At 39.1% G+C, this 15,849-nt stretch overlaps 1 protein-coding gene across 1 annotated transcript in view; it reads left to right on the forward strand.

Annotated features, from left to right (window-relative positions):
- lhfpl7 (LHFPL tetraspan subfamily member 7) overlaps positions 1-15,662 on the forward strand; it is a 146,184-nt gene extending 130,522 nt beyond the window's left edge. Inside the window, exon 3 of the mRNA XM_088088673.1 lies at positions 12,097-15,662. Coding sequence (XP_087944799.1) covers positions 12,097-12,323 — 227 coding nt within the window. The 3' untranslated portion in view covers positions 12,324-15,662. The remainder of the gene's footprint in view (positions 1-12,096) is intronic.
- The last annotated feature ends 187 nt before the right edge of the window (positions 15,663-15,849 follow it).

Below are 15,849 nucleotides of genomic sequence, written 5' to 3' on the forward strand. Positions count from 1 at the left end.
TAAAAAAAATAATTTGGTTTGATATCTTTCAAAATCATGGGAAAAAGGCAATGAGCAACTTGGCTAAAGATGTTGCGAATTTTTAAAAAAATTTTTGGTCATGTATCAGAGTGTTTGTGCACGACAGCAAACACGCTCTTACATAGTGTTTAGTCACCTGTGCTGACAGGTGATTTGTGATTCGGCACTGAGCTCACCTGTGCACATTAGATTTTGAATGTTTGGTGCATCTGGAGTTGACCGGAAATTTAGGAGAAAATATGAGAAAAATGTATGAAAATGTTGCTGTGTGAAGCCTGGTGTCTTAAAAAAAGGTGCTAATGTAGTTAAAGGTCAAAAGTTCAGCAGTTTGAGCACCACATGAGGTCTGTCTGTGCCCGTTTTTACCTGCGTCAGTGTTTTTTAGGCTTTTCTTTTTTGCTCTGTCAGTAGAAACATTTCACCAAAAGTGAATCTTTCGAAAACTTCTCTCCCCCTTGTCCCCTTTCCCCCCTCCGCCTTAACCGTTTTCCAGACACATTTATTAAGGAGTTGTGTTTTCGTTGTGTACGTGAGCACCTTAAGCCGAACGTTTGGAGAAATGGAGGTAGTGGAGAGGAGCGTCATTAGCATAATTTCCCAGAGGCGCACTGAGCTTAATTATCAACATGGCTGTGTGCAGACGAGAGCGCAGCTCATCACATTAGGATGGCGTCCCTGCTGTTTGTGCCCACGCTTCGCCAGCTCCCAGCTGACTACCTGCACATCCATCGCTGGCACAGTTCAACTCCCACAAACTTTCATCTTCCTCGCTGCCGCTCCTCACCTTGAGCGCGAGGAGGGGTCGAAATAATGGAGCAGACTTGTGCGTGTAGATGCAGGGTTGCCTCAAACTTTCATGGACATTTTAAAACTTTTCCATGATATTTCAAGGACCCTTTTTTCCTTGCTCCACTTGTTTGTTTTTTTATATATATACATATATCAGATTAAAACAGCGTTCCACATGATGTGTTCAAGGACTGCCAGAAATGTAAAAATCCAAAGATAATTTCTGGCTGTGATAAATAATGTCATTTTGGCAATATTTAAAGAAAAAGTGCCTTCCAAATCTGTTTTTTTTTCTTTATCTTAATTGTTGAGTGCAAAAAGGGCAGTACAAAAACTACACCAAAAACAGGGCTTCAGCTTCTTCAATAGATGATACTTTTTTCTTTTATGTGTGATCTTCTCACACATCCTCTGCTCTTCCTTTATCTTCACCCCCCGTATCTGCTTAATGCACCGTCAGCGCCGTGTTTGGGGCGTCCCTCTGCTTCCTCCTGCTTGCCGCCAGGCTGGAGGTCGAGGAAAAGTGTGTGTTCACTGTGTGAGAGAAATTATCCATCCCCATCTCTGCTCGGCTGCAGATAGAGAGGGGAAATGGAAATACTCGGCGTGTGCGGCCAGTGAAAAGGCAATTTCCCCGAGAAACAGCGCTGTTTCGCGCTGCCCTTTGTTATGCTTTCATTACACAAACACACACACGCACACACACACACACACACACACACTGTGTGTATTTCCACCTCGTATACGCTGTGATTTAATTATACAGTTTAGACCCTAATCTTTCGGATTTACTTGTGAAAGTGCTTTTGACTTCTCAAGTGTTGTGTATTCAAACCACGGGCTGATTGTGAGACTATGGGGCCCCGGGCCCAGATATGCAAAGGGCCCCACCACCTTTCCTACAGAGGAGCTGGGCTCAAAGACTTTGAGGTGGTTTCTCATCTCATTTAGGTAATTTTGTGTCTTTATGATTCAATTATGGGTCCTTTGGTGGTTTTGTATCTATTTGTAGCTGTTTAGGAGGTAATTTTGTGTTTCTTTGAAGTAATTTGCTTATTTTTATGGTTGTTTTGTGTTTCTTTGTCATCATTTTTTATCTCCTTGTGGTTGTTTTTGTCTTATTTAGGTAATTTTGTGTCTTTATGATTTAATTTTGCTTCTTTTTGCACTTTTGCGAGGTTATTTTTTGTCTTTTTGTGTCTCCTTATGGCTTTGTGTCTTTCTCGGTTGTTTTGTGTTTCTTTGTAGTCATTTTTGTCTCCTTGTCTTATTGGAGTAATTGTGTGTGTCCTTGCAGTTTCTGTGCATCACTTTGTGGTCTTTTTGTCCCTTCTTGGCCATTTTGTGTCCTATTTTGTGTTTTATGTCTGTATGTTGTTTTGTGCCTTCTTGTAGTCTCGAGAAAATTTTGTGTCTTTATTGGTTGTTTTATGTCTCCTTGGGGTTGTGTTATGTCTTTTTAGTAGTGATGCCTGTTTTGGTAGTTATTTTGTGTCTTTGCGGTTCCTTAGCATCTCTTTGTGGTCTTCTTGTGTGTCTTTTTCGATTGTTTTGTGTCTCTTTTGGGTGTTTTCCCTCTTTGTAGCTGTGTGTGTTTTTGTAGTTGTTTGTTTCTCTTTGAGGTAATTTTGTGTCTTATTAAGTACATGTTGTGTCTCATTTTTTTGTTTTGTGTCTTTTTGTAGTAGTTGACGTCTCTCTGGGGTAATTTTGTGTCTCTTTTTGTTTTGTGTCTTTTTGTAGTAGTTGACGTCTCTCTCAGGTAATTTTGTGTCTCTTAGATATTTTTGGTCTTTTTTGGTCATTTTGTTTCTCTTTGTAGATCTATATTTTCTTTGTGTTTGTTTTGTAGTTTTATTGTGTCTCCTTGTCGTTCCTTTGCATCTCTTTGTGGTCATTTTTTGCTTTTTTGTGACTGTTTTGCGTCTTTTTAAGGTAATTTTATGACTTTGAGGTAATAATTCTTTTGTCTTTGTTGTCATTTTGTGTCTTCCTGAAATTATTTTGCGTCTCTTTTTAGTCACTTTGAGTCTCCTCCTGGTCTGTTTGTGTTAATTTGAGCGACATTTTGCAGTTGAAGGCCTGGAGGGGCCTCTGACCTTTCGGGCCCCGGGGCCTGTGCCCTGTAGGCGTGTTCAGTAATCCATCCGTGATTCAAACATATGATTATACGTGTCTATACAATACAACAGTGAGTGTGTGTGGGTCACGGTGTGTTTACTGCCCCAGGTTGTTGCTGTAAATCAGCTCCTCATTTACATCAGCCGCCTGATCACATCTGGGTTATTATGGTCTACACGGGACCAGACGCAGATCTGTTCACCTGTTCTATTCGTGGAAAACGCTCGCTTGTTGAAAAACAGAGACGAGATGATGAAGAACGTGGCGGTGGAAAACACCGCAGAAGAACAGTGGTTCTGATGTATCGCTCTGGGCCTGCATCGGTAATTAAGCAACATTTCTCAGCTCTTTCCAGCATATGTTTCCTGTCACTGTGTTTCATCAACGACAAACACGGCCCGCAACGCAGACAAATGAGCGCGGCGCCGGCAAATCCAGATTTATTAGGCGCATTTTGCTGTTGTTTTGCATGCGCCCACGACTTTACCTGGAAGAAAGCAGCCATTATCCTCGGCAGAGGAGAGAAAAATGTGTTTTTCCTCCCGCCGGCTTGTGTGTTGATGTCTTTGCTATGCAAGGTAATGCGACATCAAACAAGTTTGTGGTAACGTAAGGCCGCGGTGTAATGTGTGCGCTCTTTCATGTGTCTTTGAAGTGAACAGCAGATAATGTCCCTGCCCGGACAGCGGCCAGATGAGGAGTTTCTTTTTCGAGAGTTGCTGGTGACACGGAGGACATATAAGTGACACCCAAAGGTCCACCTCGGTTCTTTGCTTCTTCCTTTAATGTTTTTGTATTTACACGACTGCTCTCGTCCCGGTGGAGCTGGTGGTCTCCGCCCGACTGTCTGTCTGGCTTGTAGGTCGGAGAAGATAAGCAGCGCATTAGTCCGTTCTAATATATTCTGGTTCCCTCTTTCTGGCTGCGAGGCTTGAATTGTATAACGTGTCCTGTCTTATTTTTCACTCTAAGTCTTCCTCTTGCTGACTGCTCATTATAAAACACTTTAAAGTGCCTGTCCTCTACAGAGCAGCACACAAAGACAGTTAGTTAGTGAAGCAAGCTGCTGTTCAGCGGTAAATCTCTCCTCTGATCCGTACAAAGGTTCAACAATACCGTATTGTTTAGGCACTGAGTCACTCCTCTTCAGTACATTGGGCTTCACTGGCGTCTCTGTGTCTGCGCCGGGGTGATGATAATCACTGCACGTAATATATTTTATGTAAGTGATTGCCAGAGGAGGCAAACAGACACACGACACCACAGAAAAACAGACAATCAAGACGATTTTCACCGATTTAAAGAGGATTCTCACATGAAAGGAGGCGGTTTCTGCAGCAGAAAGTCACAAATACATTTGAAAGTGGTGCTACAGGACCCGGGACAGAAAAACCTACAACTCCCAGAATGCATCTGAGCTGAATGCTCTCACTGATCTCATATTACAGTTAAGCAGTGCGCTAAAACGTGTCTGAAAACATTTTGAGGTGAGTTGCATATTTCTTTGACAGTTTGATCTCGTTTTTTCGGCCTCTGTTTTCATTGTGCAGGAAGTAGCATGACGCCAATTTCCCGTTCGCAACTTACAAACTTGCTTATGAAGAATTTTAGGAGAGAAATAAGCCGTGCAGTAACATCATCTTGATTTGTATTCAATAAGAACTGCACACAGATCTGTCTGGTTACAAACTACCAAACCTGAAATGGGCTTGATTTCTCTCAAAATCATGGAAAAAAGGCAAAAAAAAAAAAAAAAAAAAAAATTAAAAATTGCAAGAAATTATTGAAAATTTGCAAGAAAATTCCCTGAAATTAGCCAAACAAAAATAAAAACAAACAAACAGGAAATGAACTGAAAAAGTGTTAAAATAAAACAATATTTTCTGATAATTATAGATATATATTTTTGGGTATTTTTCCTTATTTATTTTAAACACTTTGAATGACTCGATCTCATTTTTGCTCATTTTAAAGATAATTTAATTAAGTATTTTGAACTGATGGGACTTGTTACAGAGTTTCTGTGTGCTCACCAGCACGACTCTGTGTGCCGCTGCAGCTGCTGACGGAGTTAAATAAAATTTCTTTTTTAAGCTGTAGAAATTTGGAGGTTCTGCATTTAGGTTTAATTTGATGAACGGTGTTGATGTGCTTGTCCATGGAGGTTGTGTTCCTCCCTTTGCAAGAAATGATTTTGCAACGTAAATTTTGCTTCCTCCTAATCTTTCGCTTTGGTAAAATGCAGCCAAACTTTAGACCCCTTTGCACGTTCAGCCAACCACCAGATCTGATTCATTACCTGTCGACCGGCAATTCAGTTGTATTAAAACAAACTTTATTGGACAATCGATGTGCGCGGAGCAGTGACTGGATTTAAATGACCTGACTCGAGATGTAACGTCACGTTACGGGACCCTCGGGACTCTACAACAGTATCGATAAACTCAAACATTACTGATTTTCGGGTTTTGAAAAAAGCGGCGCCGGGTCCTCATCCCAAATCAAACTGCAGTCATTTTAGTTATGTGAAAGTTTGTTTTTTGGATGTTTTGATGTTAAATTTGGACTCTTATTATTTAAATTGATCCAGAATTTTCTCTAATTTTTTTTTTTTTTGTTCACTGTTAGAAAAACTGAGATTTCTTCATAAATTCAACGTAACACGGAGTGCATAATTGACATACAAATTTTCATTTTTGTGGTATAGTGTTCCTTTAATTTAACCCTTCCCGTCGCTAACAGAGTTATAACAGTCGGCACACGGTGGAAATAGAGTTTGATCCAAAGCAGAGGTCTTGGGATCGTGATGAAAGGAGCCCTGAAGCTCACTGAATTGAATTTTTTTATGAGTAATATCTCGGTAAGAATGAAACTGAGGAATTGTACATTAGACGCGAGGCGTACGGACGTCTGGGACGACGACAGTAAATTGGATTTCTCACATTTCAGACAAGAGTAGATACCAGATTCCTACAGTTGAACTCATTCACACTGAAATACGCGTTTCTAGGTTTGTGCAATAATCTAAGCCACTGAGTTCTGTGTAAAAAGGTCTCTGATGAAATTGATTCAGAGTCACGCTTCGCCACCAGGTTATCACACACCTTCCTCACCCCGAAAACTCATTCAGCGTTTTTCTCTCACTCTCACTGAAACTGTGTCTCTTTACTCTGGAAGCAGCTTCTGTTTCTACACCACCGAGAGACGAGAGATTCAAGGTTAATTTAGCTCATTTAGTTTGTAAAAGCCGAGCCTTTGTGTGCTCCTACAATGTTTTCCTTCTGTTTTATTTAATTTTGCGTCTCTCTTTTACTACCTTCGCTGTGAACGTGCAAAAAACAAACCTCTACACAAAACACAGAAGCACAAAAAGGTGTTTCTCGCTTTTCATTAGCGCACACAAAGGCCTCCTCAGCCTTGCAGCTTCCTACGAAAAAAACTGATAAACAATGAAATCTAGTTCTCTCGGATGCTTCGGGCTGTTTTGACTTTCCAAATCGATATTTCATTCCCTCAGCGTGAAGCCTGCGCGCACTTCAAAGCTGCTGAAGTGTGCGTTCAAACAAGCAAGTAATCCAAGGACTTTTTTTCAAAAAGATTAACAGACCGTAACTGTGTTGAGTGACAACATTTTCAATGAAAAGTAATTTAAGAAACTCAAAATAAACTATTGAACAAAACCGCCAAATCTGCTTATGAGCTCAAGTTCAGATTCTTTTTAGGTTGAAAGTTTATTTCAGACGGATGAAAAAAACGACAATGGCGCTCTGTCTTCATGATTAAATTTTGTTTCTTTTGGTGTTTGTGTTTCGTTTTGTAGCAGTTTAGGTCTCTTTGAGGTAATTTTGTGTTTCTTTGAGGTAATTTTGTGTCTCTTTGAGGTAATTTTGTGTTTCTTTGTGGTAATTTTGCTTATTTTTGTGGTAGTTTTGCTTTCAATTTTGTGTCTTTTTAATTTAATTTTGCATCTTTTTTGGTCATTTTGTGTCTCCTTGTGGTTTTGTTTTGATGTCTGGTTGTTTGGGTCTCTTTGGGGTAATTTTGTGTCTTTTTTGGTTGTTTTGTGTCTTTGTGGTCTTTTTTTGTTTCCTTTCAGTGTTTTTTGTTTTGTTTTGGCTCTTTTAGGCATGTTGTTGTTGATGCTGTTTTTTTGGTTAACTCAGAATAATGTAAAACAGCCACTTGAGACAGAAAAAATAAAAAAGATAATGGCAAGTGAACCGAAAACCCATCTTTGGCGCTGTGTATCTTTCTGATTTCATTTTGCTTGTTTTTGTGGTTTGTTTATAATTGTAGCGGTTTAGGTCTCTTTGGGGTAATTTTGTTGTTTCTTTGAGGTCTTTTGGACATTTTGTGAACTTAATTTTGCATCTTTCTGTGGTAATGTTGTGTCTTTGTCGTCTTTTTTGCATCCTTGTGTTGTTTTTTGTTTGTTTTGTCTGTTTGAGGTAGCTTTTGTCTTTTGGTCAACTCAAAATAATGAAAAACAATTGAACAGAACTGCCACGTCTGCTTTTAAGTACAAGTTAAGATTCATTAAGGTTGAAATTTTATTTCATACAGATAAAAAAAAAAAAAAACGATACTGGAGAGTGAATTTTTTGGCGATGTGTGTCTTTTAGATTTAATTTTGCTTTTTATTGTGGTTTTGTTTGTATTTGTAGCCGTTTAGGTTTCTTTGGGGTAATTTCGTTGTTTCTATGTAGTAATATTTTTTTCGGTCATTTTGTGACTCTGTCATCTTGTTTTATGTCTTTATAATTTGATTTTACATCTTGTTTGGGTCTACTTTTGGTTTGGTTTTGTGTCGATTTCTGGTCGTTTAGGTCTCTTTGAGGTTATTTTGTGTCTTTTTTGTTTGTTTTGTGTCTCTTTGAAGTTATTTTATCGTTTTTTTTCAGTCTCATAACTCCTCATAATAATGTAAAGCTATTAGACAGATCTGTCACTTCTGCTCAAAAGCACAAGTTTAGATTCTTTTAGGTTGAAATATTACTTTGGACGGATGGGGGGAAAAACGCTAATGGCGAGTGAATTTAAATCCTGCCCCCCTTTCTTTGGCGCTGTGTGTAAAGTTTGCAATGAAACTGGGACACATTAGTGCCCCGGTAACTTGAGGTCTCTCCATTATTCACTGTCTCATCATCTCTGAGCCATTACGATAGCCTCGTGTACCCGGCGGCACTCATCTGATCTGGGCCGACACACTCGCTCTTATTTATTCCTCTCTGTGGAGAAAGGACCGGACTTTCCTTTCTTACAAATGCACACCGTTAATTTGGGGTTGGAGGGTCTATTAGGAGTAATATATGTCGCTTTTTACTGTCTGGTGACCACAGCTCTTAAAATACTCTAAGTGACAGCACAAAAATGATTATGGAGTTAGATCTTTGTTAGATCAATGTTTAATTTTGTAAGAAGCAAGACCCTCCCCATCATCTTAAAAGCTACAGTTGACATATTTTATGAAAACATTTGTTGAAACCGATGTTTGAAAAAGTCAAATTATTAATTATAGTGTTAGTTTGATGAAAACTGGACTTTTAAAGTAGATGTAACTCAACATTGAATAATTTGATTTAGTCCGACTTAAGTCGCACTAAATCAAATTATTCAATGTTGAGTTATCCGGTCATTTAAACATCTGTTGTTACATTTCTAGGATTATAGGACATTTCTACAATTTAAGGACGTTTCTAAGATTTCGGGACATTTCTGGAATGTCATATTTCTATCTATCATATTTCTATTTCTTTCTGTTTTTGTACATTTCTCAGATTTTAGGATATTCACAGGATTTTAGTACATTTATAAAATTTTAGGATGTTTCTAGAATTTCAGGACGTTTGTTGTTTGGTCTGCATGCTGTCAGTCGAGTATCACTGCTGTACATAATAAAAACATGCAGCCTGGCATTAAAAACACTTCAGTATTTCAACCCTTAAACGTTATGAGACCAACTAAGGTAAGTAAAAAAAGTAAAAAGTTTTGAAAAAAGTGTCTTTTTGTTTATTCAACACATTCTTGTTCTGTGTCACAACCTCGACTGCAAACAGCTCATTTGGAAATTAAAGCGTGTTGTGCTTGTAGCAGCTAATATAGCCTTAAGCCTCTCGCCTGCAGCAGAGATGAGCAGCGGGCTGCAGAGGTCTGCGTAACTCACTTCTCTCTAACTCTGCACAAGCAGATTTTTAAATTTTCAAACTCATCTTCAGCCCCATTTGATGCTGATTCGAGCAGGATCACTCAAGGCTATTTATCAGAGTTCACGCAGCTCCCTCTGGAGCCGCAAAAGCCTTTATACAACAGTAATACACCCCGAGACCTGTAAACAGACTTTGATGAGTAAAATCGCTGGAGTTCCCCTTTAAGACTCATAAATTCACTTTGGTTTCATCCCTCTCAGATCAGAAACTGATCCGTTTGGAGTTGGCCTCTGATATGAGGCTGATTTTTACAGTTTCTCAACAGTTTTCTCCCATTAAAGGCTCTCAGAGATCCAGTCAGAGCGAGCAGCAGCTTATCTGATCCAGACACCCGCCCTGCATACTCCCGCTCTGATTGATAAAACCCAGCCCTCAACCTGCTTCCCTGACACTTGCTGCAGCCTGGAAAAATACCTGGATTTGTTGAAACTAATAAGGCTTTAAATGTCCCGATGTGGCGTTAAAAATACTTGGAAATATTTTGACGTGTTATTAAAACAAACCTGGGTTTGCGGCAACAAATGCAACTAGAAATGTCCCAATGATCTGTTAAAAATACCTGAATTGATTGCAACCGACACAGCAGGAATAGTCCTGATACTTTGTTTGAAAATACCTGATTTTGTTGTCTCGGTATTTCATTAAAAAATACCCGGTTCTGTTGCAGTGAACATGATTAGAAATATTGTGACGCATCATTCAAAAATACCAGGAAATGCGACTGAAAACGTCCCGACATGTCATTAAAAAATAAAATGCCTTGTTTTGTTGCAACAAATGCGACTGGAAATGTTGTGATGTCTCATTTAAAATACCCAGTTTTGGTGCAACAAACACAATTAGCAATGTTTAATTCCTGCTTATTTGGCGGATTACGCTTCGTTGTTCATCATTTATCCGTTCTGGTTTTGTGTCCAGCTTTTGAAGTAGCAGCAGAGTGGTTGCGAGCCTGTGTGTTTGTGTTTCTTCCACAAAAGCCAACGATAGTTTGATAAAGAAGGTCATTAAAGTGTCATTAGGCGGTGAGCTTTGAGGAGTCGGGCCCCTGCAGATAAAACACGGGGCCACTCTGAGAGCTCGGAGGACCGGGGCTCAATGAGGTCCACAGAGAGACTCTACAGCAGGCGAGACACTCAGGAGATACCTCCCCTGCACCTCCCTCTTTGTGCTTCTTCCCCATCATCCTTTTTCTCCACCTAACAGTGAATCCCAAACCCCCCGTGTGCAACTACAACATCAGTGAAAGCTTCCTGCCTCCTCTTCCCCGCTCTACCGCCCCAATCCTTCTCTGCCCACACAAACCATCGATTTCACACTCAACTGTTGCGGCGCAGCCATGTTTCCCGCTGACCGTGAGGCTGCTGCCCTTGAAATACAGAAAAACAGACATCTCCTGAAATCAATAGAGCGTCCTAAAAGATCTGTTTGTTGTGTTGTTTTTTTTAGAGAGCTGCTCACTGTTACGAGTTCAAGCTTTTCCAGTAACCCCGGCTCTCCAGAGCTAAAGCAGCTATGACACCTGGCATTGTAATGGAAATCCAGGCGGCACTCAGAATGACTAAGAGCAGCAATGATCGCCTGTAGCGCAGTCAATAACTGCTTGGCAGCGCAGGCTGGGAGACTTGACTCAATTTGTAAAAGTGAGCCGCTCTGTGGCTGCGTGAGGACGCTGTCTGAGAGAGCTGATCGCAGCAGCAGTGCAGGAGGGGAGGAGCCTTTTTATGAAGCCACAGATTTAAAAAGAGGAGTGCAGGACATGAATCACTTAGCATTAGAAGTTTCTGTCAATCTCAGGTCATCAGCGCTTTTGTTGTTCAATACATTCAAAGCTCAGTTTGACTTATAAAACTATCTAGCTCATGATTTATTTTCATATATGTAACACGAGGCAATAAATTAAGTCTCACTGCAAATGGAGTTTGTTCAGCTGCACTGACGGACTATTTAAATTACACACTGAACTCTCAATCAGACTGTGAGCCTTTTCTGCAAAACCTCTACTGCCACCCAGTGGCTCAGCCGACTCACGGCACAGCACACAGAGCTGCAGGTGTGGGTTTAACTGAGGTGAACCCGACCTTTAACCCTTCGGAAACTGAGCACGCTGGCTTGATTTCTTTCAAAAAAACAAAGAAAGAAGCTGATGAGTAACTTAACAAGAAATGGCCTAAAAACTACTGATAAAGTGGTGAAAGGTTACAAGACAAGAACCTGAAAATAAAAAAAGGAAATGTAATAATAATATTATAAATTATATATATATATATATATATATATATATATATATATATATATATATATATATATATATATATATATATATGTGTGTGTATGTATGGTAACATAATTAATTTAATTATAGGATATATTATAGAATTATAGATATAGTTTTCGGGACATTTTTCTCAATGTTTTTGATAATATCTCATTATAGCAGGCAGCTAATTTTTTTTTTTATTCACCAGACATTTTCAGTTGTTTTTGCAATTGTAGGACATTTCTCAATTTTTGCAATTTACAAGATATTACTTATTTTTTGCAGTTTACAGGACAGTTATTTTTCACAATTTATATGAAATTTCTTTTCTTTTTTTTTTTAACAATTTGAGGAACATTTCTTATTATTTTGCTTATGCCAAGTTTTCGTTATACTTTTTCATTGTGTATACTTGTACATAGACAACAAAGGTATTCCATTAGTTTGTTTTAAATAAATCAAACCAATTTGCTCAGAGTTTAGAAGTTTAAATACCTTTGAAAGGTGTCTGAACACAGCAGAAAAAAGTGATGCTGGTCCAGGTTTAAAGGGGTCAAACAGTAAAAGTTTATATAAGAAAAAACTTTAGAATAAATATGTTTTAAAGGTTGTGTTTTTGTGCTTTATCTTCACGCCAACAGCCTACATGGATATGATTTTCTCTAACCCGCTCTGTTTTCTCCCGCTCTTTCTTCTCTGCAGTGTTCATCATGGCTGCTGGACTGCTCGTCTACCCGTTCGGCCTGAACTCCTCGCTGGTCAGGTCCTTCTGCGGGGACTCTGACATCTACTATGCCGGCGAGTGCCAGATCGGCTGGGGCTACATGCTGGCGATCGTCGGAGTCATGCTCACCGTCTTCTTGCCCTTTTTCGCCAAATATGCACCGAAGGAGCAGCTGTCCCCCACCCCGCTCCCCACGCTCTTATAGTGCATCAGCGTCTTATTTTTTTTCTCCTTCTCTCTCTAACCCGGGCTGGATGTCACGGAGAGACACCCGCATCCCGATTTTTTCAAGGCGATGCTGTTTGGGCCAACAGACACTGTCTTCCTGCATCTGTCGTGTAACTAACTGCATTGATTTAGATGGAATGTTTTATGTTACAATAATGATCTGTGGTTTTGATTTTTATCCGTTTTCTGCAGCTTTTGTCTGTTTTCTTCATGTCAGTTCTGGAAGATGATGCAGTGAGAAGACGCGAGGACCTCGTTTCAGGTGATTTAAGAAAATTACACAAGTTTTTGCTGAAAAAAAAATGTCTTTTATCTTTTTTTCTTTTTGTGGGTGAGAAGTAACATTCCAAAACAGACTGTTGAAGCATGAGGCAGCGTCCAATCAAAATGTTTGAATTTTTGAAGAACGTTTGACTCGCCAAGAGACACTTTGAACGGACCAAGACGGAGAATATTAATGAAAAGAGCTGCATCTGCTGACGATGTATTTCGCTTGTGTTTGGACTGTACATATGATCTGGATTTACAGAGCTGATGTTCAAAAAAACAACATTAAAAAAGGGAAATATGACACTTTGAAGGATTTTTTCAGACTTTTTCTGCCTTGTGACCAGGCGGTGAACGAAGACGTTTTCAAAGACATTTCAAAGAAAAAGGACAATAGATACAGCATCAGACCTGCCGAGAGGACAAATGTCTTCTCATAACAAGGAATCATACTAATACGTAGTAATATGCTGGGCTACTGCATCCTTTTGTTAACCCTTTTCCCCCAAAATTGTTTGTGTAACGTGCTTGTTTTCCGTCACAATACTAAACACTCTAATTCAGGAAAAAATTGATCGCAAAAGGCAGGGAGATGTGGGGATTTTGTCAAAAAATGCATGATAAGATGGGCTTTGTTAACGGTAGAACAATTGATCTAGATTTTAAATGTGATCTGACCAACTTGTGCCTTTTTAACATAACCAAGACAAGTGTTTAATATCAGGTTATCACTCTGCTGAAAAACTGTGGCTCCTGTTGTGTGACGTATTACTTTTTCTCCCCTATTATATTTCTTCCTCTCAGAAGTCTTTCTCCTGTACTTGATGCAGTATGATCTCATTAACTTGAGGAAATGTTCTGGAGGATAAAAAAAAGAAAAAGATGATGTCTTCTAATCCTTGGAGGTAACTGCTGAGAGACGACGGCGGGGGGGAAAAAAGAGGAAAAGCAGTGTACTTGTGTTCAATTATGCCCTGAGACATTTTTGCCAATTATCTAGAAGAGGTAAATCACTTGAATTGCGATATTAAAAGGTTGTGACACGCAGCTAACAGATTAATTCCTGGCATCCGCGTCTTACGTGATTTAGAAATTGAGTGGCAGCCGAGGGAGCTGTGTAAATTGAACTTCGCCTTCGGTTATCTGTGCTGAGCTGACACATTATTCAAGTTATGTGTAAGACGTGGCTTAAAATAATTAGCTCCTCAAGTAAGCTAATGTGTTGCTGTGTTTGCGTCAATCCACTTCTCCTTTTTTGAGCGCTGGCACCGTTCCTGTCATGTTCCAAGGACGAAATGTCTCCACTTTACTCTCCCTGTACACTGCCAATTTCATCAAGCTAGACTCCCTTTTCTAGTGGGTGTTTCTGTGCGTATTAGTGTTGAATATTGGGTTGGATTTTTGCTTTTAATGTTTCCCAAATTTGGGCTCCCATAATGACATTTCCTGACATTGAAGGGATAGTTTTGATTTTTTTAAAGTGAAGTTGTGTGAGGAACGCATCCAGAGTCAGTGTATTACCTATGGTAGATAGAAAGGACATCAAACTGTTTACCTTAGCGGTTGTTGTTAACCCTTTGAAACTTGGAAACTCGCTGCTCTCTGACACCTTTTACAAGTACCATAAAACTTCAAATAATAGCCCAGGACATTATTTGCAATATGATATTTGGCTTTATGGTTCTTTTCTGGACCATCTGCCCTTTGTCTATGTGGAAAGCAGATCAGTAAAGACAATGTTTCTTAGCTGAGGCGCAAAAGAGCGTTTAAATAATCCTAGAAACAAGAGTTTACTTGGGTGGCGTTAGAGGATGAGGCAAAACTTTGAGAGCGAGGTGGATTTAAATTAAAAAATTTAAAGATGTCAAATTTACGAAAAACGCCACAACTTGATGATTACCTTATTTCATTGCTGTTATTTTAAAAAAATGCAAATTAGGGATACAATATATCGAATATACTTTATGTATCGCGGCTTGTTCTACATGAGATATATAAAATGACAATATTGTGAACATTGAGTATAAATTGTCACATCGTTTTTGACAGCCACTGGCGTTTACGTCCTCTCTTCCTCTCTCCAACGGTTCTCTACTGCTCACAGACACACACACAAAGCAGGGCTTTTGCAGAGCTCCAGTCTGTGACTGTTTAGTCATATTTTGCGCCCACGGAGCAGTACTGCAATTTGCAAATACTATTAATATCTGAATTGGAGAGTTTTTAGTTTGTTTCCAGCTTACAGAGACTAAATGCATATTTTATTAATGTTATTATAACAGCAGTGTGTTTAACTTTATTATATGACAGTGGCTACTTTATTTTACGTTACTGTAACTGTAGTTTAGTCTATAGTTTTGTAAATTTTAGTAGGTAACATTAGATTAGAGGACATATAAAAAAATTGACGTATTTATTGTGTATTGCAATATAGCCTTAAACTATACACAGTATTATTTTAAAAGCCATATGCCCAGCCTTATCGCACATAAATAAAATAATTTGTATTCGGGCAAGTAAAAGTTGACTTTGAGCAGGTAGATTTTTTATCTTCCTGCTTTTCACAGCAAGTTTGAACCCTGATAGCATACACTTAAACTGATATAGATTTTTTGGTGACTAAAACACATCTGTTTGCCCCCCCTCGTCCCCAGCAGTACATTGATTAGCTTCCATCGTGGTTCTCCCGCCTGCTCCTCCAAACTGGTGTGTATCGACTGCCATCTACTTTCATTAATAAACTGACTCTGGAGTACCTCATACAACCCCCACTTCAGAAATTCAAGCTCCCCATTTAAGAAAATGATTGTGATTATGTTGCCATATTTGAAAGAAGGTCAGGAGAGAATAATGTTGGTATCGTATTGGACCTCATACTGTGCTTGACTGTGGGAATGACTGGCGTGACTGCACTGGACTTATTCCCCTATTTGTTGAACCATTGTGTGTAAAGTCTCAGCACTGGTGAAACTGTTTTTGGTAGAGTAGAACTATTGTTTTTCCATTGTGATGTTTGACTGTAAATAAACTAACTGTACTTGATATCACATGTTATTATTAACTGCCCCGTTTTTCAAAGATATATTTTGAGATATTACCTCATCGTGTTTGCTTTACCTGAATTAACCTCGAAACAATGTTTGCTGTTCTGTGAATTTTCTTTGTAATAAAAAATATTTCAGAACTTACTAAAAAAAGAGAGGTTTTACTTTCCATGAAAGTTTTGGTTAAACAAA

Source organism: Plectropomus leopardus, chromosome 15, assembly GCF_026936395.1.
Source record: "Plectropomus leopardus strain MGB_pleo_1.0 chromosome 15, ASM2693639v1, whole genome shotgun sequence".
Classification (NCBI taxonomy): Eukaryota; Metazoa; Chordata; class Actinopteri; order Perciformes; family Serranidae; genus Plectropomus; species Plectropomus leopardus.